Here is a 26857-nt window from a genome sequence, read left to right as displayed (position 1 = left end):
AACGGTATCACCTGACTAAGCCAGACGGCAAGCTTTACAACTTTATTACAGCTTGAGGAGTGCTCCTGCTGTGGTATGTTGGCCAAACTGAACTTAATGTGTGACATATTATAACAGCAAAAAGTCAGAGATCCCATTCTACTGGAAAGGTTGTAAGGAAATGCCCTTTTCATTGGGGCCTATCTAAAGAAAAACAACAGTGTTGTTGACATGCTCTACATGTTCTGCAACGAGTACTGTTAAAAGTTTCCATTTTATCTGCCCGGAGGTTTAGGTGAGCTCTATGACTTTTAGGGTGAGCTTCCCACGCCTTTCCCTCCACTCCTCCTCGTGTCTGTGGAGTGGAGGGTGGAGCGAGGAGCGAGGAGAGCAGCGGGTTACAGTCCTGGAATGTGCGCGCGCTCCCGATCACTCCGTCTGTCCCAGCGGCGCGCCCGTGCAGACAGACAGAAGACTCGTGTGCGCGCGCAGCTCCGCGGCAGGTCTGGAAGTGCAAAGAGGAGGCAGGGGAAAAAAAGCCGCTGGAGCGGGGGAATGATGGCGGTGAGCAAGGAGAAGGGACAACTTTGGTAGTGTAAAACTGAAACGCTGGACGAGTTTTAGAGGGCTAGTACGATGGAACAACAAAGAGGTGAGAGGCTGAGAAAGTTGTTTGCCTTGGTGTGGTGTTTTATGTTGAAATATTGTCAACAACTCGTGCTGGAATTGCCACAATGAATTGTCGAGAGCGAGATACCAACATTCGCTCCTATTGAACTGTTGGCCGACTAAGCTGAAGTTGGTCGCGCTTTTTTCTAATCAATGTTTGGCGGTGCCGACGACTTGAGTAATGTTTAACCGGCTGAATTTGTTCAAAAAGAAGTTCGTAGTTCATTAAAGTGGCTTTAGAGCCTCGTAATGTTGCTGTACCTTAGCGCTAATGCACACAATCGGCTGTTCACGCTAACCTTTCCAAGTTGCTAGCCGAAGTGCAACATAAGTTGCAGGCTTACCTGAAGCTACATTTCAGGCTGTTTTGATTTGAAAGTTGAACGACCTATTTGCGTGAAGTTTCTAAAATAGCTAACGTTGTCGTTGGCTGTGGTGAGACTGCATTGTTTCGTCCATGCACTGATAGACTTTACTCTGCTTTTCTCTCTCTGTAGGAGACTTTGCTGCTTGTGTTTAGTTGTTACAACCGTGCTCCAGAAAATCTCCGCCGGACCCATGACATCAGTTGCGTAAAGTTGTCGAGGGACAATTGCTCACCGTCAAACACTGTAACTCTCTCCAGAGCTGGATTTTAAGAGTTGTGCTGCAGCCGTAAACAAACAGAATGATCAAAGCGGAGAGCAAAGCAGGCGAGAGGAGCCTGAGGAGCGCGTCCCCTCACAGAAATGCATACAAGTCTGACTTCCACGCCATTAAGTGCTCCTTTGATGGGCCAAAGTCCGAGAATGCGTCTAATACCTTTGCAAATGGATCCAGTGACAGCCGGGAGGACTCAAGGGGGAGGCCTTTTGGGACCAGAGTGAACAAGATAAAGAATATATTCCTACAGATGGATGGTCAGCAACAGGAGAGCCAAGATGGGAAAGTGAATTTAAAGTCTGATGTGACCCAGGTGTCTCCACCAAAGGTGCAGTTTCCGGTGAGCACTCACAGACTTAACTTGAACAGTGCAGCAAGCCCAGAATCACACATTTTGGATAAAACGCCCAAGGGAGAAGATGCTGAGATTGACAAAGTGGCCTTGGCAGAGAAGTTTTCTGTGACCAGAAAACTCTTTGAAAGGGGTGTTAAAGAGCAGCCTGCCGTGGAAAAACAATCTCCAAACAGAGTAGTAAATCGTTTGTCACTTGGAAGTGCCTCTGATGAAGGGAAAAGCACGAGGAGAGTATCAGGATCAGAGACCACTAACAAATCGGAGCAAACTCCTTCAGCTGCAGTTAAAAGTCGGCCAGATGAGAAGGCTGATATTGAGAAACGGCCTCGGGTGTCGCTAAATGCGGGGCCCTTGTCAAAGAGGTTGGAGAATTATATAGTTGAGAATGACTCAGAAGACAGTAGCGCCGCGTCTGCTAAACAACACAGTACCACTGCACACATACTGCCTACCTCTCCAACAGGGGACACCTTACATAAACCTACATCTCCTGTCAAAGACACCGTAGACTCTTCCTCTGATGCCACTAACAAAAAGAGAGATGACAAACCAGCACCTTTAGGTCCAAATATTGGGCCAAAACCAACATTTCCAGCTACCAGTTCAGCATCCAAATCAGTTTCTTTTACAACTGATGCCACCCACAAACCTCTCTCACCAGAGCAAACAAGCCCAGTTAGCCATGGTCACAAGTGCTTGACATCATCTGGTGATGGATTTAGTAGGACATCTGTTGACTCAGAGAGGGGCAAGCCACAAAGTCCACCCCCAAGGGACGTGAAACAGCCTCTTCCATCAGCTGGTGGCTTACAGAATGACAACAGGGGCAAATACCCTGAAAAAGCCAAGAGTAATGACCGTGTAGCACACAGTCCTGTTGGGAACAAGATTCCCAGTCAAAACTCCTCTCCAGAATCCAAAGGGGTGGGCATGGTACGTGCTGAACTGGTAGTGGTTCAGCATGAGTCCTCGGAAAGTGAGGAGAATGAAGATGAGAATAATGACGATGTGTTTGAGGCTCAGAAGGTTCAGCAACCCAAAGATCAGCAGTCAGACCTGATAAGAACCCATGCTCCAGAAAAACTGAACTGTACCCCTGCCCATCAGGTCTTATTAAGAGATGACACGAAAGAGGCACAATGGACCGCAGAGGATGTAGGCGAAGGTACACTATTAGAGGATAATGGGGAATTTGGGCTGAAAGAGAGAATGGAAGACAATGTAGCTTTGCGTCGGGACAGTGAAGACACACGTGATGTAGACGATGAAGCAGCAGAAGAAGAGGGTGAGCTGGAGGAGCAGGTGGGCCAGGGCATACAGGATAGAGCTTCTCCAGTAGTGTATGGTATAGAAAATGCAGCGTTTGTGGATGACAGGGAAGTGGACCAGGTCCTCAGGGAAGAGGAGGAGGAAGATGAGGAGGATCCAATGTATGGGGAATATGATGACTGTTATGAGGTCCTTGGTTTGTCAGATGAGGAAGAGCCTCCCTTAAAAAGGAAAATCAAGTTCTCTACGGATCCCATTCTGGTAAGTATTTTGTGTTGTTTGCATCTGAAGCATTGTTGCTCACCTGAGACAAAAACAAAAAAACCTAAAACAAATTGCACAGCACCTTCATTATAAACCACTGTCTCAATGACTCAGCAGTGGTGTCTGACTGGGGTGTTTCCCAGAAGACACAAGACAAATGAGTGTATGCTCAGAATGAATGCTTTTGTTGGACATATTGACGTCACAGCTGCTGCACTGTATCATCAGATGAGTTTTGCCATAGCTGAGAAAATCAAAACAATGCTTCATTTAATTGTAGGGTCAAGGAAAACAGGTAGTTTGACAACCTTGTCCCCCTAATCCCCATGACTAATAGGGGAGCTGTTTGGGGATAAGGGGGGTAGTGGTTTTGTTTGGTCATATTTTTTTATAATAATGTTGACTTTGCATAAAAGCATCCAAGAGTAGGTGCTGCTGAACAAGACTGCAGGAAGGTAGACGCATAGAAATTGCACTGTAAGAATTTTTTTTCTTTTCTTTTTTACTCATTTAGACGGGTTTTCCTTTGATCATGAATTATTTGTTGCTGTCATAAGGAATTTTTCATGTCTGTCCAACATGGATGTGCGTCTTTGTCCAGTTTATCCAATGGCTCTTTTTGGTTGACCCTGGCTAACAGTAACATGTGTTACTTTTTATTTACATTATGTTATAAGGATAAAAATCTCAAGTGAGAAACAGAAAGGTAGAATTTGTGGCTTTGGCAATACAAGTCCTACAACTGGTTTTGTAGAGTTGGTGAACATTGAGAGGACAATTGTAATTAACATATTTTTGACTTCTTTCTTATGACTCATCTCATTTTACCCAGAGACGGGGGTTTTCCTGGCTTAGTCACCACCTAAAGGAACCTTCTAAGCATTAATTCATGGACATTAAAGAGTCTGTGTCACCTTATTAGACTCATCCATTTTCCTGTTATTACTGACCACTTGATAAACACAAATATCAGTTATACTTGAGCAAAGGCAATGTCAATTAACAAGGCCAATTAAAAAAAAAAAGTGTAAATGCTAGTTTGTTTCTTTGTTTTGTTTTTGTTGTTTGTTTTATTTTTTTGGTGTGGGGGGATTCCTCTGTGCACAGATTCTTCTGGGATGTTTCTCTTTCAGTCCCTGTTTTTAAAAAAGTCATCCCCAAAATAAGCAGTTGTTAATTTCATCTTCCTAGAGTAGTCACATAAGTGGGAATAAAGGCTTCTAGACTAGTGGAAAATACATTATATTGAATTTAGATTTAGCAAAGACAACCCTGTAGTATCATTTGTTTTATATATTGTAGAAGTTTGCACTTCTGTTTTTCAGCTGATGTAATCTCTTTTGGTATTGGCACAGATCACGAGCGCAAACATCACCACCTAGTCTTTAGGGGGTGTGGTGGAAGCAGTAGTGATTTATTTTTTTTTCCACTACTGATACTTAACTGTCATCATATCTCATCAACTTTTTGTTAAAACAGGGGAAACGAATCACACCAGTAGATTTCACACAGCATATGAACAGCCCAGTGTTTATCCAGGCCTTAAAATGTGCTGTTATCTGAGGGTGTGGGGTCCTCCTCCCTATCCCAGTCATCCTGGCAGGGGGTCCTGAGAGAGGGGACCAGAAGCTGACCTGACCTGAAGGGGACGCAAACTGTGTGCCTCAGCCCCCAAAGTCTAGCTATGACAGGAATAAACACAGCTTTATAGACACATGTCACAGCAAAACACTAGGCTGTCTTCTCTGTAGCAATTCACTGTCTGCAAAAGAGAAATCCTTGATATCAGGTTAGATTAGTTCACATGTAAGGTTGTATCAGTAGGCATCTGCAGGGCTTGTTCCAAATTTTCACATACTAAACTGCTGGCATGACAGTTTAGTATGTGAACAGTATGCATAACTTATGGACAAATCAGTGAGGTGAAAATGATGGTCCTTTTAATATACTGTTTTCTTCTTCTTTCGACTGCTCCCTTTAGGGGTCACCACAGTGGCTCATTTGTGTCAATCACACCCTAGCATCTTCCTCTATTACACCAATGCTCTGCATGTCCTTCTTCACTGCATCCGTGAATCTTTGTGGTCTTCCTTTTTTCTTCCTGCCTGGCAGCTCCATATTCAACATCCTTTGTCCAGTATATCCGTTATACCTCTTAGCCTTGGACATCTCGTTTTCATTATATATTAATCTGGTAATTGTTATTTCTGTTAAATCAGTTTTCTCAACTAACGAATGAGTTGCTTTGTTCATAACAAAAAAACAAGTGTGTCATAGTTTGCTAGGTCAAAATATTTATTTCACTGATGGTGCATCAGGTGGTGCATACATAGTCAATTCTGAAAAAGATCAATGTGTGGCACATCTAACCAGAGCACTGATTGCTGTGTGGACAGCATGGGGATGCACATTATGGATATTGTCATCCATGATGTGGGCAAGTTGGTAGTGTAGTAAGTACACCTAGTTATTAATCTTACTTAGTAGACTTGCAACTTCTCACCCGTTGTCAGTGGGATAGGCTCCAGCCCCTCCTCAGGTGAATAAGTGGTTAAGTTAATTGATGGATGGATTTCGATCAATGATGTTAAAATGAATTTCCCTGTTGATTTACATGTATGGACTAATGTCAGTTAGTATGAGTGCTGTCCACAATACCAGCTTGTTTTTGCTTCAGATATTTGAGACATTATTTGACAAATAACCAAAGATACAAGTTGAAGATGATGCCTGTGATTTATAGCTACATTTACAAGTATCACTCAGAGAGAAAGACAGAAGAAACCAAGTTTCTTACTTTTTTCCTCAGGCTGTGTAAAGACTCTTTTTGGGTGACACCTTTGTGTGTACACTTTAGCTAGCTCAGACTGAGCAGCATTCTTGTAGTAGAGAAGACTTGAGATTGGCAGCATTACTGTCCATAGGTTTTTAGGTTGGTGATTTATTTATTTAGTTTGAGAAAGAGTTGCTAAAAGACTGAGAGAAGTGGCGTAATCTTTCACTGTTGTCGCCAAGATGTCGATAATGACGTGAGCGGAAGCATGATGATCATTGTCTGGAGTGAAAAGTATGTTGAGGCTTCGGGGCTGTGTGGTTAAATAGTTTCACATTTGAAAACAAAAGATAATGAATGCCCAAATTTAGAAACTGAAATCCAGATACCTTAGGCAACAGACAGATATGTGATCAGGTGGATATTCTATGTAGCTTTACTTAGACTGTGATTCTTTTTGAAAAGTAGGGCTGATTGATGCACACACTGCATCATAGGGCAGCAGTTTGTCAAAACGATGATATCTGCCCGGATTTGGACCACAGGAGCGTGGGATGGTTGTGCTCTCATGATTGTCCCACAGCGAACATTCCTACCTGGAAAACTAAAGCCTCCTGCTAGCACTGCATCATTCTCCACTGTCTATTAGTCAGAGTTGGCACTGGGACTGAGTGCACTTGAGTTGTAGCTGACTAGGAGAGAGGAAGTTCTTTGTACTCTGCCTCAGAAAAGTATTAACTCTCTAAGTAACCCGAGTCTTATTGATGGAGGAGGTGTGCTGTGTGAAAGAAAGGTCCTCTTTATGAAGGAAAGACATGTCCAGTGTCAAAACGAATCGCGCTGGATGAAGAGCTCTTCTAAGGCAGTCCAGCAACATGTAAAATACCAAATGATTGATTACCAAATGCATATCATGAATACAATACTCACAATGTTCTATATAAGACGAATAAAGGTGTTGAAAATAGAGCAGGTAGGATAATCACACTTTAGTAGGACAAGGAAATGTTGCTGTGCTGTTAGCCTGTGAGGCCTTCTAGCTGAATCAGCAGGATGAAATGTTGCACTACTGCATTACAGGTCCCATATAATTAAAATACGTTTCTGTAGAGAATTTTCTAAATGAAAGTATGAGTTGTGAATATCTAAAGACTCTTACTCCCAGCAGTCTTTTAGCCCCTGTGTAACAAGAACGTTTACAAGCCAGTTTTCCCCCTCTTTCTACTTAGAAAATGGGTAACTAATAGGCTGAAATTGAGCTAGAATTTACCGATAACAGAGTATCAAAGCATGCTGCTAACATGCACTACTCTGCATGGTCAGGAGCAAAAAGTATTTTAGTACACTTAAAGATCACTAGGAGTTTAACTGTAGGCTGTATTTAAATTGTTTTTTTTAGGTAGAGGCTTAAGCTGTTGTCAGACCACTCTTTATAAAGAGGAACTGAAGCTGTTGTCTTGGTTAAAACCACCAGACTCTGCTGATAACGAAAACAGTAATTTTACCTTGCAGAATGCATAACTAGTTAATGTGTTGGTATGACTAATGTACAAACATGTTAATTCTGACTCGAACAACAGCAAGCTGGTGTTCTGAGTTAAAAGGAGTTTTTTGTTTTTTCCCCTGGAGTCTGATAGTTTTAGTAACAGAAACCAAACATCATTGCCTGGCGCATCTAATGTGGTCAACATAATGATTAGCTTTAATCACTGCACACAGATCAGATCTACAGGAAAATAAAATGCTGACCGCTGGCTTTCTGTTATCAGTTTACATCTGTTTTGTTTTCTTCTCTCTTCTCTGCACTCATTTATATCATATTTCGATACAGCTGAATTCGCAGTCAGTCTTTTCTTACGGGCATAGTTTTCTGCTCCTGTTGTTAGACAACAGAATAACAATGAAATGTTGACATTAACATGGCCCATTAACCACAGGGAAAAACTGCCAAAACACTGGAGTCATTTGCCAAGGCACTGCACTGCTGAAGTCTAGTTTTTCTTACTGTGATACTGTCTGATGAAGTCTACATACTCGTATGTATCATATCATATGTACTCGTATTTAAAAGCAAAATGGTCACTCAGAGAGCCGACTGTCTTTTTTTAAAATCGTCACCAACAGACTTCCTGAGAAGGGCAGGTGCAGCAGCCAGTCAGTTCAATTTAAAGTTACAGACACCAAACCGGACAGATGTTAATCTCTTAGTTTGGTACAGTTCTACAATATTATTGCGTCTTAGCATGTCCTCATTCAGAGAAACAAATTCTGAACAAGGACATGCCTATAAACCACTAAGCAAATCTTGATGTAGCACAGTATGTTTGTATAACCTGGATTTCTCATTCTCCCTGAACACTGTAATAGAGCAAAACATCAAGCATGATCTAATGAACTCTTTAGAATAAACAATCTCTGCTGTAGGTGTGTTAGCTATTTGGGGTCAAAGGCTGCATAATCACTGTCCGGCCACGTATTTTCTATATCTGTCCGAATTGTCACGGTTTTGTGTTTTGTGTTGCACACAAAGAAATTTGAACAGTATTCATAAGTGGTTCATAACACACACAGAAAAAAGGATCTGCACCTGCTGCTTTGCTGCATTTACAGAGTCACAGGAAGTGCTACTAGCAGTTACTGGTCAAGTGACTGTATTGTCCTTTCTCAAACACACAGGGTGTGGTTTAGGATTGTACAGTTCATAGTCACTGAGCACATCTTTCTTTGTTTGTGCTGTTGATGATTACACTGTCCACATTGGTTGCCGTCCAAGCACGCACCTCCTTTTATTGGTTTGGTGTCCCATATGCCCACAGTAAAGCTTTTGTTTTGTATGAGGCGAAAAACCAGGAGTGTCATATGTCCCCTGTGGTGTTGGTTTTTTGTTTTGTTTTGTTTTTTCCTTTTTTGCCAAGCCAAACTTAATTGAAGCAAGGCATTGCCTTCTAGTTGTATTTTACATAGAAAGTAAAAAAGAAAGGGGGGGGTGACATTTGGATGCTACCCTCTGCAGCCAGCCCACCCCTTAGCGTTATGCTTTCCATTTCCTAACTAAAATGGGTCTTGTGTTGAGGAATTTGTCTGACTTGGTCCCACCCTGATCCAACAAATGGAGGGGATTCGATTTTGCTCCAGCCACCTGGACTGGTGAGTGACTCTCTGACGAAACAGGGCAGAATACTAATGCCTCAGTTCAATGCTGTTCATTAAATAGCTTGGCATGGGATGAGTCTTGATTGTGATGGCCTTAAACGGTTTCATTATCCCATTTCCAGCAAGTGCATTAGCAGATGCTGTGTATATTTCACTCAAAGATAACTGTAGTTTTCAGAAGCTCTTGCTGTACAAAAGTGGCTTTTGTGTGCCATATATAAACAAACCTGTTCAACCTGTTTATGTTTGCGCTCCTTTTGGAAATTTGACTCTGTTATGGCACTGTGTGCTTCTCAGACTCCACCTCTTCCTGCTCCAGTTCTTTACACTTTGAAGTCTAAAAAAGGCAAACTTAAACTTGACTTACAGTCAGTCATGGTGAACTCTACAAACTCATTTTAGGAGAATGCATGCAGAAAGTAGTAGATACATATTTTTCTGTTTGCTGGTGCATTTACCCAGGATCACAGCACTGGGCCCCTTTGCCTTTTTTTCCCCCAGTTACTCTCTGATCTGTGCCAGACCACCACCCCTGCCCCAGCTAGCTCCCACAGCATGTTTTGATTTGTTGTCTTTTTGTAGGTCTGCTTACATTATGAGCTCTCCAAATCAGTGGTCAGCCCTTGTGTTTTGGTTTTTTTGCATTGGCAAAAGATTTCTCTGGGTTGACTTTTCCTCGCAGCTGCTGACTCATTTCCCACAGTGGTATTCTGTTGTGGGGAGGGAAAGATGGAAAGGATTTCAGTTTGGGTGTGGGCATGTATCCATCTGTGCATGTGAGCCCACATGGAGAGAACAGACAACCACTACAGTTGTGGAAGTTGTTAAGATATCACACATTGCAGACGGCTAGTGTATTGAAAGACATGGAAACGTATAGACGGCATACGTCTTATTTTATTAATTTACTAATCCCTAGAGAACCAGTAATCAAAGAAAGGAGTCATTTAAGGATAGAAGTAACAAAACGCATGATTAGCATTACAGTTTTGTATTTTCTAAAGGTAGTAATTAAGTATTGTTTCAGTTTATGGTAATTTTTATTTCGAGTCCAGTTTTATTTCTATAAAACTGAGAAAGCATGATAGTTAAGCCTTTAGTTTAGTTGTGTATAATAACCTTGCATGTGATGCACTACTAAATGTAAACAAACTACAGTGTGCGGAGATGCTGATCATTGTCTCAAACCCACCCATATTACACAAACAGCTGTGATTGGCCCAGCACGAGCAAGTCTGTGTGGAAATTTGTTTGATCAGGAGGGGAACCAGAGCAAATGAAACACAAGCTCTTGGATTTGTCTGGTTCCCATGCTCACTAAATACCTTGTTCTGTATAAACTTGAAGGAAAAATTTTTAGTTCTTCCTTTCTCTGGTTTCTCATACTTGTTGGAGTCAGTTGGGTGATCAACATTTGCGTGTTTACATTTCAAGCGGTTACTGCACTGGGCACGTTCTGCACATAAAATGAAAATGAGTTTATCTGTCTGATCTGGAAACAGTGAGCTGTGTTTAAGAGTGTTTTTGTAAAGGGAGACGCTAATAAAGACAGATTTTTCTCTTTCTTGCAAAGAAGACAGCGGTTGAGTGATTAGGTTTCTGGAGAGAACAGGACATTGTTTTAAAAAGGCCCGGGAGTCCATGGCAACAGGGAAGTCAGACATGAGAGATCAGGGAAAGGTATGGGATAGAAGCCAAGCTGCTCCTCAGCTAATGCCACGGACCAGGATTCAGTGTTGCTTGTTGCATTCCATTAACCTACATTTTCATCCCTCAACTACTAACTCTTTAAAGTATAAACCAAACAGTAGCTTTTATCCTTAGTGAGCACTTTTGCTGATCTAGTTCTGATGAATCCATGTAAACTGCATAAATTAATAGCTGTCACTTCTATTTATAAAGACAGTCACAGACTTAAAGTATTAGTAACCCTCATGTGTTTGAGTGGCTTGTTGTTAAATAGAAATATGTAAGCTTACACATAGGGATGGGTATCGTTTAGGTTTTATCCGATACCGGTGCCAAACCGGTACTTTTGAAACAGTGCCGGTGCTTAAACGGTGCTCAAACCGGTGCTTAAAGAATGGAGAACACAAAATTGGTCCAAAAACCTCTCATGTTCAGCTGTTTTTTTTGTAAAAAGATAACAATGTTAGCCTTTTCTGCAGCTATAGGGCATATATGGTATCACTCTTGGCTGGAAGCAGTGCTTAAACAATGGAAAAAAACACAAACTTTGTCCAAAAACCTCTCATGTTTAACTGTTTTCCACTTTTTCTTTGGTCATTTTAGCCTTTTTGGCCAGGGTGAAGGGAGTATCTGCCATCAAACAAGAAGACAGCCGCATGTAACTACGACGGTGTTTGCTAGTTCACCTTACATGCATTAATGTAAAAATGTGGTTAGCGTACTCAACGTTAATTACACACGAACAACAGCAGAGGAGAACGGCGACTGCTGCCATCATCCTCCGTCATCATTTCTGCTACACTGGCAGGGCTAGGGGCCAGGACTCTCCTCTTCGGGTTTTTGGGGGATGTTGCTAACTCCGGGTCCGATAACAGGCACCATACCCGCAGTAGATGTGCACGGTGTGAGGTCTCGCAGCAAGCTATCAAACACGGCGCATTTCTCGGCTTTAAAAAAAACCGCTATGCGTCGCCAGGTGTTTCATCAGATTCGAGGAGTTACCTCCTTTGACAGTATCACAGTATCAGCTTAAAGCACTTGTTGCAGGCTGCTGAGTTTGCATCTTTTGCTGTGAAGTACAGCCAGACTTCTGACCGCTTCGCCTTGGGCATTTTTAATCTGTAGCTCTGCTCTAAAAGAACGTACGTACCTGGCCCCGCCTACTATCCTCGGAAACTTAAAATGATTGGCTAGAATTGGCTCAGGAAAAAAAAATCACCGAAATGTGCACTGCTTTTCGGTCTGGTTACTACCGTTACTTACACACTATGTATAGACACCTTGCTTTTGTGTGATGTAGATTTAAAAATATACAATAGACATGTGGGAAGGGAGCACAGGAATATTGATTCTACACCTGGAATAACATTATTTCAGTATTAAAAAGAGAAGGGTTTGAAATGTTAGACACTTGTGTTACAGGTGTAACTAGTAATAGCGTTTCTTCCTAGACTATAAATCCGTCTAGACTCCTCACAGTGGTCTCACACTGCAAAAGATGATCAGATGTGGGTCTTTTGCATTAAATAAATAAATTGCTGGAGATATGTAATATGGCATGTAAAAGAACAGGTTCTAGGATCTTGGCTATACCCCATGCTTTCCAAAGCAGGATAATTGCATGTATTATTGCACATCAGTAGTAACTTCTTGAAGTACTTAAAATAAATGATCCCCGTCACTGAGACAGGATCTAACAGGAAATGACTGTGCGGCACTGTCATGGTTATGTCTGAATGAAGCCGTGAGGAACATTAAGGTATAACTGACCTGTGTCTGAATTCCCCCCTGTAAAAGACTGCTAAAGGAAGCAGTGTTATGTATTCCATGTGTCCACTTTGATGATAATCAGTGGGATGTTGTAAAACAGAAATGGTTGTAGTAATTCACTCTGACATATTTAACACAAAGCTTAGTGAGTTATTCTGGAAACTTGCTATCAGCAGTGTTTTGGGCTTCATCCAAAGGCTACATTGTGAGGAGAAAGAAAGACAGAGGAAGGATGAGATTGTTTGTGGTTGATTCCTCAAGTCTTGACATGCTGCAGGATCTAGACCTGAGTGGAAATGTTTATTTAATTACATCATTTAATCTGAAGGTAAATGTCTCAGTCACGGTCTAATCCTATAGACTTTGTAGTTTCTATTTTTTGTTTGTGTCATCTTTTGTTCTAGGATTTTTGTTTTAGTGTTTCCCAGGAATGTACACTAGAGCACAATACATCTGCTTAATAGTTACAAGCTTCATGTGAAATTTTCTGTTTAAGAAAAGTTGTTTAATGAGAATGCTTGCAGTTGTATGTGTGGTTCTGCAGTGCAGTTTAAACTAGTGAATATTTTAGTTGATTTTGCAGAATTGTCAGTAATGAAACAAAAAAACCCTACACTTTTAGAACCCTACATTTTTATTTTGAGAAATTAATAATATTGCTTTTAATCTACAACACCAATTCTTTCTTATTTTCTTTTAGCAACAGTCTATAAATATCTGGGAATAGCAGTGCAGGAAGTACAGCTCAGCATACGTACTTGTCTACTGTAAAGCCAAGCTGTTGTAATAGCTGCAGTATGTAGTTTAGTATTGTCTTGCTGAAATATCCGAGGCCTTGCCTGAAAAAGATGCCTTCTGGCTTAGAGCAGTTTTCTCTAAAACCTTTATATACCTTTTAGCATTGATGTGCATTTCTAGATGTGCAAACTGTCCATTCCATAGTTGGCAATGTACCCCTAACCATCAGAGGCTTTTGTAACTGATAAGCAAATTTAGTAACCCTGCTTTTGAGATGGAAGTGAAATCCCAGGTATTAGTAACCTTGTTATTCACTAAATGATGATATTTCTTGCCCATATGCACACATTATCAGCATGTTTACCTCTATTTCAATGAGTAACAGCTGTGTGGATGTACTTTTAAACACTGACACTGGTATCATCATAACTCCACCCAGATTTAGATTAACAATGACCAAGCGGGGGGGGGTCATCTTACCAATGCATAATCAGGCATTAGCTTCTGATGGAGTCTGCTAAACTCTAATCTACCTTTATTTTATTTTCCTTTTTTAAAAACAGTAATGTTATATCTGTAATACTGAATGTAATTAGCTGTCTTCACTTTATGGCATTTTGCTGGAAAAAATACTCTCATTTTAATCAAAGTATTTTTGGGTTACATATTTTAGTAACTGAGTGACCACAGATGGTAATCAAAGTCCATTTTTCCCAGTGTGATGGTGCTCACTTTGGCTTGACTCTTGTTGTTTTCCGAAGTGGATTATGAATATAATTTCTGCTAAATGGATAAATGGAACTTGTTGTCGTGCTGTGTGTTTTAAACCATGGGGCTGTTTCTGAGCCCTGGATAATGCCTGCTAACCAAGGCTAATGTTTTTGTTTTTGTTTTTTTCTCCTGTGTCTCTTTTTCCTATGCTGATGACGGCACTTGTCGTCTTTGAATATTGATCATTGCTACAGCCACGGCTTGGTTCCCCCAGCTGTGCCCCACTTTCCATGCTGCTCTTGTTCTGACATACTGCTTGTGTGTGCTTTATAATTGCACACACATGCTGCTTCTGGGATGCATCCAGTACTTTGTGAAGCCTGCTTGCAAAGTTCACAACTTCTTACGTAGAGCATGTTTTAAAATGTCTCTTGAGCTTTAGTGTCACTGACATTTTACTTTGATTCAAGACGTGAAGATCAATACTATAAATCTAAGCTACTATATATCCTAAGTTAAATCCAATGGTGACAAAAATGGTGAAAGTGTAGCAAAACTTTAAAGAGCAAATGTTAGTGAAACTGGTCCAAGTCACTGGGTTCAGCTGTCGCCCAGCACGTTGTTACAGTTAAGTAGTGAGTGAACTGATGACTTATTTTCTCTAGCAAAGATCAGTGCATGAGTGAAATTCCTTCTTCCCCAAACCATATCAAGAATGTGTCCTTGTTAAGCTTGCCCAGATTTATTAAAAAGAAACAAAAAAGAGCCTGTGCCTGTGAGGATCCTGTGGATTTAATGCATAAATTTGTCTGATGCTTATCTGCCTGGTCAGGACGTAGAACGACTCTGTTGATCCTATGGACTATTTTGCTTGCCACAGGTTTTCAGTACCTTCTCTAATGAGGAATATGATCGGCGTAACGATGACGTTGACCCGGTTGCAGCATCTGCGGAGTATGAGCTGGAGAAGAGGGTGGAGAAGATGGATGTGTTTCCTGTGGAGATTGAGAAAGGTGGGTTTTCCATAACTAAATGAATAAATAACGCATATTAAAGAATAAAACGGGTTTGTTCTCCAAAGCCAACTGTATTTTCACAGATCTTAACAGTTGACCATCGTAACTTTGGAATAGATTTGCATTAATAGTATTTATGACAGTCATCAGTTTCTTTAATCAAATGATGGAGTGTACATAGACCTAAAAACAATTTTACAAGGATGTGCTGACATTGATGATATAAAGAGTGAGAAGTGATAGCTTGCCAATCAGTAATGTATTAAAATATTATTAAATTTAACTTTACGTGCCAAAGCTTTACATCAGCATCTTCCAAATATACACATGGCATGAAGCTGCCAAACCCCCCAAAGTCAACGACACTCCTAGAGATTGTATTCAACACCAGCAGTTTCACAGGTTGACGATAGCACAGGCTACAGATGAGATCACCCAGTCGTTTATTTTTTCACATGTGGAGGCTGTCTAGGGTTAAAAGGTGTGAATTCAAGTTTGTTGTTGTGCAGTTCTTTCTACCCATTCTTTAAAATATGGTTATTTTCTCTTCATCCAGGAGACAATGGGCTTGGTATCAGCATAATAGGAATGGGAGTGGGAGCTGACCAGGGTCTGGAAAAGCTTGGGATTTTTGTGAAAACCATAACTGAGAATGGAGCAGCTGAGAAAGATGGACGGTGAGTCACACTGCTCCAACCTTCTTCTGATTAGACTTCGAAGAAAAAAAATGCATAAAATGCACCTTGTACTACACCACAGTGTAATGTCACACAGCTACTGACACACCTGAAAAAACATGTTTATTTATAAGTTTACAACAAAGCTAATGGAAATACTCAAGAAATTCTCCACTTTAGTTATCGTTCGGTTTCTATTTGTTGTGATATTTTGATGTGTTTTATTGTCATCTACAGAAGGGGTGTGTAATATAACTCCCCATTTGAAATACTTTGAAATACTCCATTTTGTGATCACCTCATTTTCTGTCTCCAGCATACAGGTCAATGACCAGATAGTGGAGGTGGATGGTATCAGTCTGGTGGGAGTCACTCAACTGTTTGCTGCCACAGTGCTAAAGAACACCAAAGGCACAGTCAGGTCAGTTCAAACTCCAAAACTTTAATTAAAAACAACTTTAGTTAAAATACCTTACTGGTAACAAGAATCTATCGCTGTTATCTTAAAATATTAAAATAAAGCTAGTAGTTGAGTCTGTGTTTTTCCCCATAAGAGGTCAGAGGTGGGTTGTGTTTGTTTTCTCTTTTGAGGGAAGAAGGTTGCACAAAGAATGCGTTATATTACTGATTTATCATAGGAAAATCAAACACCCCTGCGTGACACGGGGAGGCCTGAAATGCATCCCAAAATTTGCATTTCCCCCTAGTAGGCATAACAGATGTTCTGCAGTGTGGTATTTCAAAGCAGCATGTAAAGTATTATGTTAAATAGTGTACTAACAAGGTTAGCATTAACAGGTTCCTGATTGGTCGCGAGAAGCCGGGAACACAAAGCGAGGTAGCCCGCCTCATAAGCGAGACACTAGAACAGGAGAAGAACCAGCAGCAGCAGCAGGAAAGCCTGGATGACCCGTATGAACATTCAACAGAAGAGGTGAGTCAGCTGCTCCTTGAACCCCTCTCATATCTTTAAGGGATTAAACATTGGTCATCCTTATGCTATATTGTTGTCATGTGGGATGTAAGACAGAGATGTGAAAAGTCCCGTAGTGATGACATGACATCATTAAAGTACTGTGAACAGAAATTGTAAAACCATGTTGTACATCAGAGCGTCCAAAGAAAAATTTAGCGTCTGCTGCTTGAAAACTGGTAATTATTATAAAGCTCACATGCCACGATCATAGCGCTATCTCCTTTTGCCACGCCCTGACCTATCCCACTCAGCTCAACCAGCAAATGAGCAGCTGGCTGTGAGTAAACCATGTGTCACCATTCGGCTGTGTTGGAAAGTGTTCATTTAACTACCATCTGTCTGCTGGAGTTGTGAAATGTTTGCTTTCTGAAGTTCAAGCTGCCACAGGCCTGAGGTTTTGCAACACAGAGAGGATATACAGTGCAAATAGAAGGTTTTCAGGCACTTTTTTTAAGTGATCCACATTGTTCTTAATTTTTTGACTCATTCTAAGATGGATTCATTCACTTAATTTTAAACACTGTACTCTTATCAAGCATAGCACCCCCCCCCCCCCTTTTTTTTTTTTTTAAAGCTAATACCATGTTTTAAGGGTTGATTCTGAGAAAAAGGAGCACAAAGTTCCAGTATTAATTTAATTCATAGCAGTTGCTGAGGCTGTAACAGCAATACAGCTGTCCAGAATGTCACATCCACTTCCAGTGATTTCCCATGTGGAGCTGTTAATGGTAGTTTAAGCATGCTCGAATGGTGAACTCACGTCTTTGTTTGTGATCAGTTAATGATCACGTCATTAGGCTTGGTTCAAAAATAAGTAAATGCAAGTGACATTTTCTTTCCTTGTGATAGTCTTTTTCTTTTGTTTAAATTAATTTCTTTGAAAGAAAAGCCAAGGTATGAACTAAAATTGTGTAATCATAGTATTTACATTTGTTACTGCAGATAGGTGTAGTCAACCTACAGGTATTTGAATATGATAAATTAATTACAGTGTTTCTTCCAGACTGTGGCAGACATTTGAATCATTGTTGACACATGCTAACCTTTGTCCTGTGCACAGAGGGTGTGTTGCTGTTGGCAATATCAAATGTCATGTGTGATATCACATTTTAGGAGGACCGGTATGAAGACGACGATGGAATGGATGAAAGGATTCTGGGATCCAATTTCTCTCCTGGGCGAAATGTAGAGGTGTTTGAACTCCCTGATTCGGAGTCCCTGTTTATGCCGACCAACATGAACAGCTCTCAGATGGCCTTCAAGTTCAAAGAGGTATTACTATTGACATTAGGTTATTTAAAGTTAATACTCAAGTGTTCAGTGAACACAATGTAGGTAACAAAATATTCAATTTTCCTTTTTCCCCAGCTCCAGCTCAAACACAGCATTGCCACAGCTGAAATAAACCAGTTAAAGGAAAAGGTATGTTAAAGGTCTTGATGTAACATATAGCATAATAGCAAAAAAAAAAGTTTAAATAATGTGTACCATTCCAATTTTATTAAAAAAAGAAACCAAAATAGAAAAAGGAGTTTCTTTTATTGCTCACCCGTGTCTGCAGTTAAATGTATTTTTTATTTTTATTTTTTATTTTTTTGCCAAATTTTTAAGTTATCATCTCAGTTAGTCCGAGTTAGTAAACCTTACATACCCCAAATTTTAATTTGTGGAAAAAATGTTATTTCAGTGGGTTTTTTTTTTTTTTAACGTTTTGTTTATTTATTTTACATATACTTATTATATCTGTAAAATGCCTCTATTGCATATATCTCTATACTTATTGTGCATTTTTTTTTAAATGTAGTTATAGCAGAAAAGTGTCAGTCAAATGTGTCCTCCCAATTGAATGACAGATTGCCAAAGATGGCAGGATAACTTTTTGTCTTTTTAGTCAGTATTGAACAAATAAAATAACACTTCTCATCTATTAAGTTATTTTGCCAACCCCAACTAACATTCACCATCTCTCTGCACAGCTAACGGCAGCAGAGGAGGATAAATCGGTGTGGGAAGCCAGGGAGTCTGAGCTGGAGCAAAAGATTGAGGAGAATAATGACAAGATTCTCAAGCTGGAGAACTACTGGCTGGAAGCCCAGGCTCTGTGTAAGACGGTGAATGAACAATTAGCTGAAACTCAGACCCAGTATGAGACCCTGGACAAGAAGTACAACAAAGCCAAGAAACTGCTTAAGGATTACCAGCAAAAGTAAGTTTGTCATAAATTACAAAACACTGTTTAAAAAATCATCGCTGTTGAATTCAGATGTTTATAAAAGTTGGTTTAAGTTGGTCAGGTCTGATTGAAGCAGTTCATGAGCCAATGTGAGAAGGATGCCTTTCTGTTGTTTCAAACTATAGAATTGTTATTAGCCTTTTTTCTGCATGAAGCTATTAGAGATTTATACAAGTAAGAATATAGCACTTTAAAATAAGTGATCGTTTAGCCACTATGTTTAATTACGACTGGGATTTTAGTGCTTATTAGTGAGTGGCACAGGTTCAGTACTGTGCTTTGCTTGTGGGGGTGGATGTGGGTTTGAAAAATTGGACCCTAGCAAGCCTTTGCAAATAGAAATTATCTAGGTATGGATTTCGGCTGTGGTCACTTGAGGATACAGATATATTATAATACCAATTGTGAACTGAACATTTGAAATTGCATACGTTGAGCTCCCCAATTGTGATTTGATCACTCACAATGCCTGTTAGCACCTAATATGAACAGAGCTTAACACTGTAACTGGAAGCAAGTACTAGAGGGAGCCAGGGGAATTTCCAGTAACAACACAGCACTTTACAACCAAATGGACATGTATTAACAGCCATACTGTTACGTTATAACGGAGGTATTTCAGTACTATCTTCGTTTAATACAGAAGGCATTATTAAAACACTCAGAAGGCACTCTTCTGCGGTGCTTCTTAAAATAATTTTTTGGAAAACTGTTTTGGTCTCAAAGGGTGTCTAACAGTGTGTGACAGCAAATAATGCCTCTGTGTTGTGTGGGAGAGTGCTTGTTATTTGCATGGATTTAAATCACTGACGTCGCTTGAGATCAACCATGTAACTCAGGGATGGTGGGAAGATGTTGGAAAAGAGTATATGTGTATATTAAGAGTGTATGTAAATGTGTCTATGCATTAAAAAAACAACAGAAAAAACAGTTGGGTCTAAACTTAGCCTCTTATTTTGTGATCCTCTGCAGAAAATATCTCTGTGGAATTGCATGGTTTAGTGATAATCACATAAAACTGAACATGTTTATAAGCTTAAATCCTGATGGGAGCTACATTTCCTTGTTTCCTCCCCAGAGAGATCGACTTTGTGAAGAGAGAAGAGGAACTGAAAAAAAGTCTAGATGAAAAAGACAAGTGGTACAAGGAGCAGCTGGAGAGCTTGCAGAACAGAGTAAGACTGCATCTCAGAAAATAAATGCTTATATATAACCAGACTTGTTAGACACTGAAATGAACCAGAGTGTGATGGCTTTGTCCACAGATAGCTGTCCTGGAGTCCAGAGGAGCGTCAGCTGTGGAGAGTCAGATTGTTCAGGAATCTGCTGCAGAGGATAGACTGAGCAGCCAGGACTCAGTCACACACGCACAGTCTGTTGACTCAAATCTAGGTACCAAAACTAAAGTGTACATGTCACACTTTTATTTTGAGATCTGTAAATCATTCATAAGTACACATAAACTCTGAACTCTTGTAAATTGCTGAAAAGGTGTGCATTTGCTTTTTTCTCTGCTATAGAAAAAGACTGGAGTGGGCTGCTTCCTGAAACAGAGCGCCTGAACACCAGTGCGCACAGAGAAAAAGCCCTGTTGGCTCAGAAGTCCAAACGTCAGCCTCCGTCTCGGAGCAAACTGAAGGAGAGTCTTGCTGTGGCTTCGTCATACTCACAGGTCTGAAAGAAAAAGCTTGTGATCCTGTCAAAGAGCATAATATCGGCATGTACTGTGAATGTGATTGAACTGTAAGCCATATGAGACCACTTCTGTCCAGGAGGTGTTTAAACATACTGACAGACTAGGGATTGTCCTTCTTTCTTTTTTTTTAATAAACAATATAATAATGCGCCATTATACTGAGACAGAAGACAGCCAAACATAACTTAGCGACAGAGCTTATATAAAGCTATTACATAAATAGCTTTTATCCCCTCTTCCTTGCATTGTCCTTGTAAATTATGGTTTTGGTCCCAACAGGAAAGTGACGGCGAGGACGAGCAGGAGGAGCTAGAATCTCCCTGCAGGAGGAGGTCCATCCAGGAGAGTCTGTCCCTCCCAGTGCCTGTCTTCTATCCTGGGAATGGACAGAAAGATGATCCAGGCGAGACTAGAGATGGATCCAGGAGTAAAGGAGAGCATTCCAATAGCCCATCTCTGTCCCCGTCACAGGGAGAGAGTGTTGAAAGCATTGGAAGTCCCTCTTTGTCGCCTCAAAAACCCAGCTCGTCACCACAGTCTCCTTCTGGTATCACACGAAATGCGAAGAAGAGGGAGTCCAAAGGCAAGATCAAAGAGTCCAAAGGTATGCAAGGTCTGTTTTGAGATGTGTGGAATAGCAAGGCTTTTTCTTGCGTTGCTCCCAAGACTGAAATTTATTGTTTCATTACAGAGGAGTTTAATGAGCCTTCAAGTGGAGGAAAGTCTAAAAGAAGATTTCCAGACTTTGGGTACATATCCAAATCAATCACTATTGTATGTGTAAGCTTTTGGCTTTTGAAACTAACTAAATGAATGTTTCCAATGATCGAAACAGGGGTCTCAGGAAGTCTGGCGGAAAAGGAAAAAAACATGATAAAGACGCAATGAGGGCATCTTTGGACAGCAGGTATTTTATGGCTACTCACAGTTGAATCTAGTTTATAAAAAATTGAATATATTTGAAAAAGTCTGCTTTGTTTAGGGGAACATTGCTATTGCCACATTGGAAGGTGAACAAGATTTTAATTTTGCAGTATTTATAGAAATTTTCTTCATTGTTGATTCCAAATCTTCCAAAAATTTGCTTGCTCATTACTCAAATAGCTGATGTTTATTAACAATTATTAATTTTATAGAATGTGTCACATTTTCAGCATGAACACGTTTAAGTTTGTGTCTCTATAATTACATTTCAACTTTTCTTTTATGACCAGGGGGTCAGCAGAGTTACTAGAGGAATCTGGAGGGAACCTGTCCCCTGCAGAATCAATGACCTCCATCCCCACCTGTATGCCTTTCTCCTGGTTTGGAGACAAAGACAGGGACCGAGACAGAGAGCCGTCTTCCTCCAGCAACAGCCTGGCATATGCTGCCAATGAAACTGGCAGCGAGCAAAGTCAAGACCGCAAGAATAAGGTATGAAGTTACTGAAAATGTATGTAAAGAATGGACGTGGAATACAGAGAAAATATTTGTATCAAGCACAGCCTTAATAAATTAACATTGTTTTATGGAATTTCACATGAACTTAAAGAGAGTGACCAGCTCTCAGTACTGATGGCTTGACTGTAGTCTATCCTCATCATTATTATATAAAACAATGTTAGGCTGACTTCCTGTTTGTGGGCTTGTTCTTCAGATACACTGTGCTTTCCAAAGGCTCTAATAAGTAGATCCATGAGTTTGCCATTAGAGAGACACATCAGTGAGGGATTTGGTTCCCTTTTCAGTAACTTTGGAAGTAGTGACACATCAGCTGCCCCCAGTGAAAAGTCTGATTTTCATTTAAGCCTGTGTGGTTGGACTATTCCCAGAATGCTCTTTAATGAGATCATGATCGCACCAAAAGGAGATTACTGGAAAAAAAATTTGCTTTTGGTTCTATTGCTGTGTGCTTTATGGCATTTTTTTCCTTTAAACAGACAAATCTCTCCTGGTCCTCTTTATTCAGTCGCTCGTTAGATTTGGTACAGTATGCACATTTTTGTTTCACCTTTGGTTTTAGATGACACAGTAGAGAAATACTAACAATCATAGCTCTGGATGCCTAAATTCTCACCTCAGCTGCATCCCATGTATAGTGCACATTTTTTTTGTGTGTTTTTTGTAGTGGGTATGTGGTACTGTTTCAGGAAACTTTTGTGTAATTTTCCTTCGTTATAGCTCAGAGAGCCTCCTGGCTTTTATTAAAAGAAACGGAGAAGCCAAAACTAGTTTCCAGGGATTGTTGCGCTGGCTAATCAGAAATCTACTCAGAGAGTTGTGTGAAAATCCAGCACTCACTGCTACCTTGTAACTAACACAGTCTTAAAATTTAACTGCACATGAACTTGCTCTTAGTTGGTGCAACAACCTGGAGGCCTGGATAAAAATTCCTTCTCTCTAAATTTAACCCAGAGTTGAGTCTGCATTATATCTAAGAATGATCACCCAGCATCAAATTAATTAAAACATTACCCCATACCTGAATAATTGTGTGTTTATGTTCTAGTATCAGCTGTGGTAGTTTAGAAGTTGTCGATGTAGTTTTGGTGGTGGATTGGTGTTAGTCTAGCAGCTTCAGTACTTCTTACATAGTCGATCCTTCCACATGTTGAAGATCACAGTCAATCAATGCCTAAAATCAATGACATGGACTGCTGCCATAGTAATAAGATTAAATCATTTATCAGATTAATTTCAGTCTTAAGTGAGACAACGTAGCTTTTAACCTTCATACTTAATGCTGTTTGTTTGCCTCTCGTAAAGAACTGCTGAGTGGTGCTGTGTTACTCTAGTAAACAAGTTCCTTGTTTCCACTTGTTCCAGAGTTTTTCAGTCATAGATGATTCTAACCCTGCCAGTCCCAGTTCAGACATCTCTGGGTTAGTTGCTGAACCCAATCTGTCTGGGCGCTCACACACTTTAATCTTCTCTTCCAGCGAGGTGAGTGCTCTCCTTGTTGCACAGTCACAAAAGCCGTGTGGGACGCCTTGATGCTGCTGAAAGGGGACATTCTCAAGCATGCTCTTTGAGCTTCGCCCCCCTTTCATAGCACAGATTAAGTCATGAATGGAGAGGGAATATAAGAGAGCTGCATGTGTGCCTGTTAAATCTTTTTGTTTTGTGTTACAGTGAGTCTTGTGGCTTAGCTTTTTCTGTTAGCTGATGTTAATAGTTTGAACTTGTGCAACCAGTGCTTCGTGTTTTGTTTTTTTACAAGCTTTGGCAGCGCACAGAACCTTGTTGACTGCTCCGCTGCCTGTTGAGTGATGTTTCACCGTCTGTTTTTTCTGTTGTTGTCAATTCTTTTCAGGTGTCTCAGTAAAACAAAGACATTGACATGCATCAGTGTTGTTGGTACTTTGCTGTCTTTGCACGCTTTTGTTTTTCTCTCTCAGAGCTAGATTAGGAAATGCAAATCAACATAACTCGTAGGACATGTCCTTTTGTTGGCTTTCCTCGGGTGTCTCGACCAGCTCATAATTCCTGGCAAAATTTTCTCACCTACAGAAAGTTGCAATTTTATCTTGCTGACATTTTTAGATCTGTCTCTCAACACCCATCACTATACTTTGCATTAATAACACAAGGCAACACAAGCCCATGGCGTTATTTAGTCGATGAACATGAACTATACATCTTTATTCTGTATAATGTCTTTTCCCAGCACTGGGAGTCATAATCTTTAAAAAAAACATGTGACCCAAGAAAAAGGGTAGTATAAGGGGTGGTATAAATTCTTTGCTGCTCTAACATAAGCAACAGTATGAGGATTTGAATATTTGTTAATCTGTTTCCTCTGCAGACTTTGGATGATGAACCAGCAGCCACAGGAAAAGAGTATCAGTGGCAAAACCGGCCAGTGTCTGAATGGACCAATCAACAGGTCTGCCATTGGTTGATGGGCCTGAATATGGACCAGTACACACCCGAATTCACTGCTAAGGGAGTGGACGGCCAGCAGCTCTTACAGTTGGACAGTGACAAATTAAAGGTAAAACACAAAATTCAAATACAGCACTTAAAAATGAGTCAGTGTTGTAGATTGATCAAAGTTTGTTATAGAAAAAAAATCTTCAGTCAGGTCAGCCTGTGACTGCCACCTTGTGGCCAGATTTAGGTTTCACATTTCTGACTGGTGTGGGGTTAAAGTCATGTCATGAAGCATATTAGTCAGACTGAGGTGTTCATAAGACTAAATATTTGTCTAAGATTTGTCTGATTTCACTGCTACGTTTACATTTCATATAACAAAAGTTTGAAACTAAAAGATGTTATAAAAAGTACATTTTAAAAAAAAGATGTTTCTTTGTAAAAGGACAGTGCTAGGGCTGATTTAGACTTCTGCAGTGAATCTTTGTGGAGCCTACGATATAACCTGTGTAAGAGGCCAACATTGTGGACAGCGTGTGTGTGTGGCATAAATGCCTTGTGGTCATCACCTGGTGTTTTATATTCAATGGCAGCTCACAGAAACAAATAAAACTCCAGGACTTGTTTCCCTCCTGGGTCCTCACTCTTTGATGTGGTCAGGTTTTTGTTCCTCAAGCTTTCCCACTTTGTGCATCCTGGTGGTTTCAGCAAACCTCCCTTTAAACATTTGCTGGCATATAGTCCTTACATTGAGGTAATTATTGTTATTTACTCAGTGATAAATTCCAAAACTGCTGTGAAAAAGTAGTCCCTAGTAGCACAGGAGGGGTTTGCAGTGACAACACACGGACGGCGTCAATTTCTCCATAAATCCAGTTAGCGCTTCCTCTCCCACTAAACCATCCCAGTTTGAAGATGTTGGTTTGAAGATCCCAGTTTGTTGTGATATTTTCTGACAGTTAACATTATTAAATTGTGGTGAAATAAATGGTTTGAAATGTCCTAATTTTGAAATGTTTCAGTAATGGTATGGAAAATGTGGTGGAATTATTTTTGCCCCAAATCTGTGCTTGATTTATTTATTTATTATATTTATTTATTTTTTTCTGTCAGGCACTTGGAGTGACGAGTCAGGGTGATCGCTCAACCATCAAGAAAAAGCTGAAGGACATGCGGAAGGCCCAAGAGAAGCTGGAGAAGCAGCGGGAGAAACGAGAGAAGGAGGTTCGACGCAGTGCAAAACTGCCCCTGTCCAGTGACTCAGTCTGCTGAGACGTCACTTCGGCGATCATGCATTGCATAAAGTTCATCACCATGCACAATCCTGAGAGACATGTTTTGTTTTGTTTTTTTTAAATACCGTCACATTGTCCATGCCGGCAGCCACAGAACATATCCGTGCCAGGAGCAGCTCTGTGCTGTGATTTATGTTTATACTGTTTGTTTTCTCCAAAATGCATCATCAAACTCGAGCTCAAATTTTAACTCAAAGATGGCGAACATCAAAAAGTTTTCCAAAAAAAGAGATCCTAGCGTTTTTACCACTAAAAAGTCAGAAGTGATAATTATTAAAGTCTGTATTGAGACATAATGTAGTTCCTGCAGATCATGCACACATTTACCTATCGAAGTCAATTGTATACTGATTTTTTTTTTCTTTTTTTGTTAAAGCATTTTATATTTTTTCTAAAATGATATGCCCGTTTCAGTGTTGAACGGTTAATGTACAGGTGGATAAAAGCACTATATTTGTCTTTTAAGCTTCAAGGGGCTACACGGTTTTAAATGTATAAATGAGTTTTATACATGTGCCTAATAACTGCATATCTTTTTTTTTTTAATTTTTACTTAAATATCATTGTTCATTTTATATTATCAAAAATTTTCTACTAAGTAGAATAGCTAGGCCATCATTTTTGCTGAATGGAAAAGCAAAAAGAAATCAAGCTGGGACAAGGTGAATGCTGCTCTGCTGTCCCCAAGTCTGTGTTGGTAGTGATGCTCCATGTAAATACAAACAGCGTGCAGGTCTGCTACTCGTACACCTCACTGGTCCATTAAACAGCCTGTGACAACGACTTGTGGGATGCGGGATTTGAGGTCTAAAAAGTAACGAGTTCACCGCGAAACCGAAGCGCTTCCTTTCCTCTCGAGCATGACTCCATGTTGCGTATCGATTGAGACATGTTGGACTGCAACCGCTGAATCAGAAATGTTTCTTGGTGTATGCAGCGTCAATAAACTAATTTTCACTTTATGTGACCTGTGTGCTTTTATGTTGCTGCTCTTTCAAAAAGCAAAGCTTGTATGCACAACAGTCTTAGGGTTAGCTTCACAGACCTGAGTCAAAACCCACCCAAGTAACGAAGTGAATATTTGACAGGTTAGACAA

At 40.3% G+C, this 26857-nt stretch overlaps 1 protein-coding gene across 5 annotated transcripts; it reads left to right on the top strand.

The window, feature by feature from the left end:
* Window positions 1-438: 438 nt before the first annotated feature.
* Window positions 439-26722, top strand: ppp1r9ala (protein phosphatase 1 regulatory subunit 9A-like A). 5 transcript variants are annotated; one of them, XM_025903989.1, is made up of 20 exons: window positions 439-631; window positions 1146-3175; window positions 14893-15025; window positions 15585-15705; window positions 16022-16126; window positions 16504-16639; window positions 17795-17953; window positions 18050-18103; window positions 18658-18887; window positions 19993-20089; window positions 20180-20306; window positions 20435-20586; window positions 20890-21223; window positions 21302-21359; window positions 21446-21517; window positions 21825-22026; window positions 22533-22577; window positions 23419-23535; window positions 24398-24586; window positions 25579-26722. In XM_025903989.1, exons 2-20 carry the CDS (start codon window positions 1316-1318, stop codon window positions 25735-25737), a joined length of 4350 nt encoding a protein of 1449 aa, XP_025759774.1. In that variant the 5' UTR covers window positions 439-631; window positions 1146-1315; the 3' UTR covers window positions 25738-26722. The 5 variants fall into 5 exon arrangements, with proteins under 5 accessions (XP_025759774.1, XP_025759775.1, XP_005452978.1 ...); XM_005452921.3 differs by having other exon boundaries at window positions 441-631; window positions 20890-21214; window positions 25579-25944; XM_025903990.1 differs by lacking the exon at window positions 22533-22577 and having other exon boundaries at window positions 440-631; window positions 25579-25944.
* Window positions 26723-26857: the final 135 nt, after the last annotated feature.

This window comes from Oreochromis niloticus, linkage group LG16 (genome assembly GCF_001858045.2).
Source record: "Oreochromis niloticus isolate F11D_XX linkage group LG16, O_niloticus_UMD_NMBU, whole genome shotgun sequence".
Lineage (NCBI taxonomy): Eukaryota > Metazoa > Chordata > Actinopteri > Cichliformes > Cichlidae > Oreochromis > Oreochromis niloticus.
This window is presented reverse-complemented; position numbering and strand designations above follow the sequence as displayed.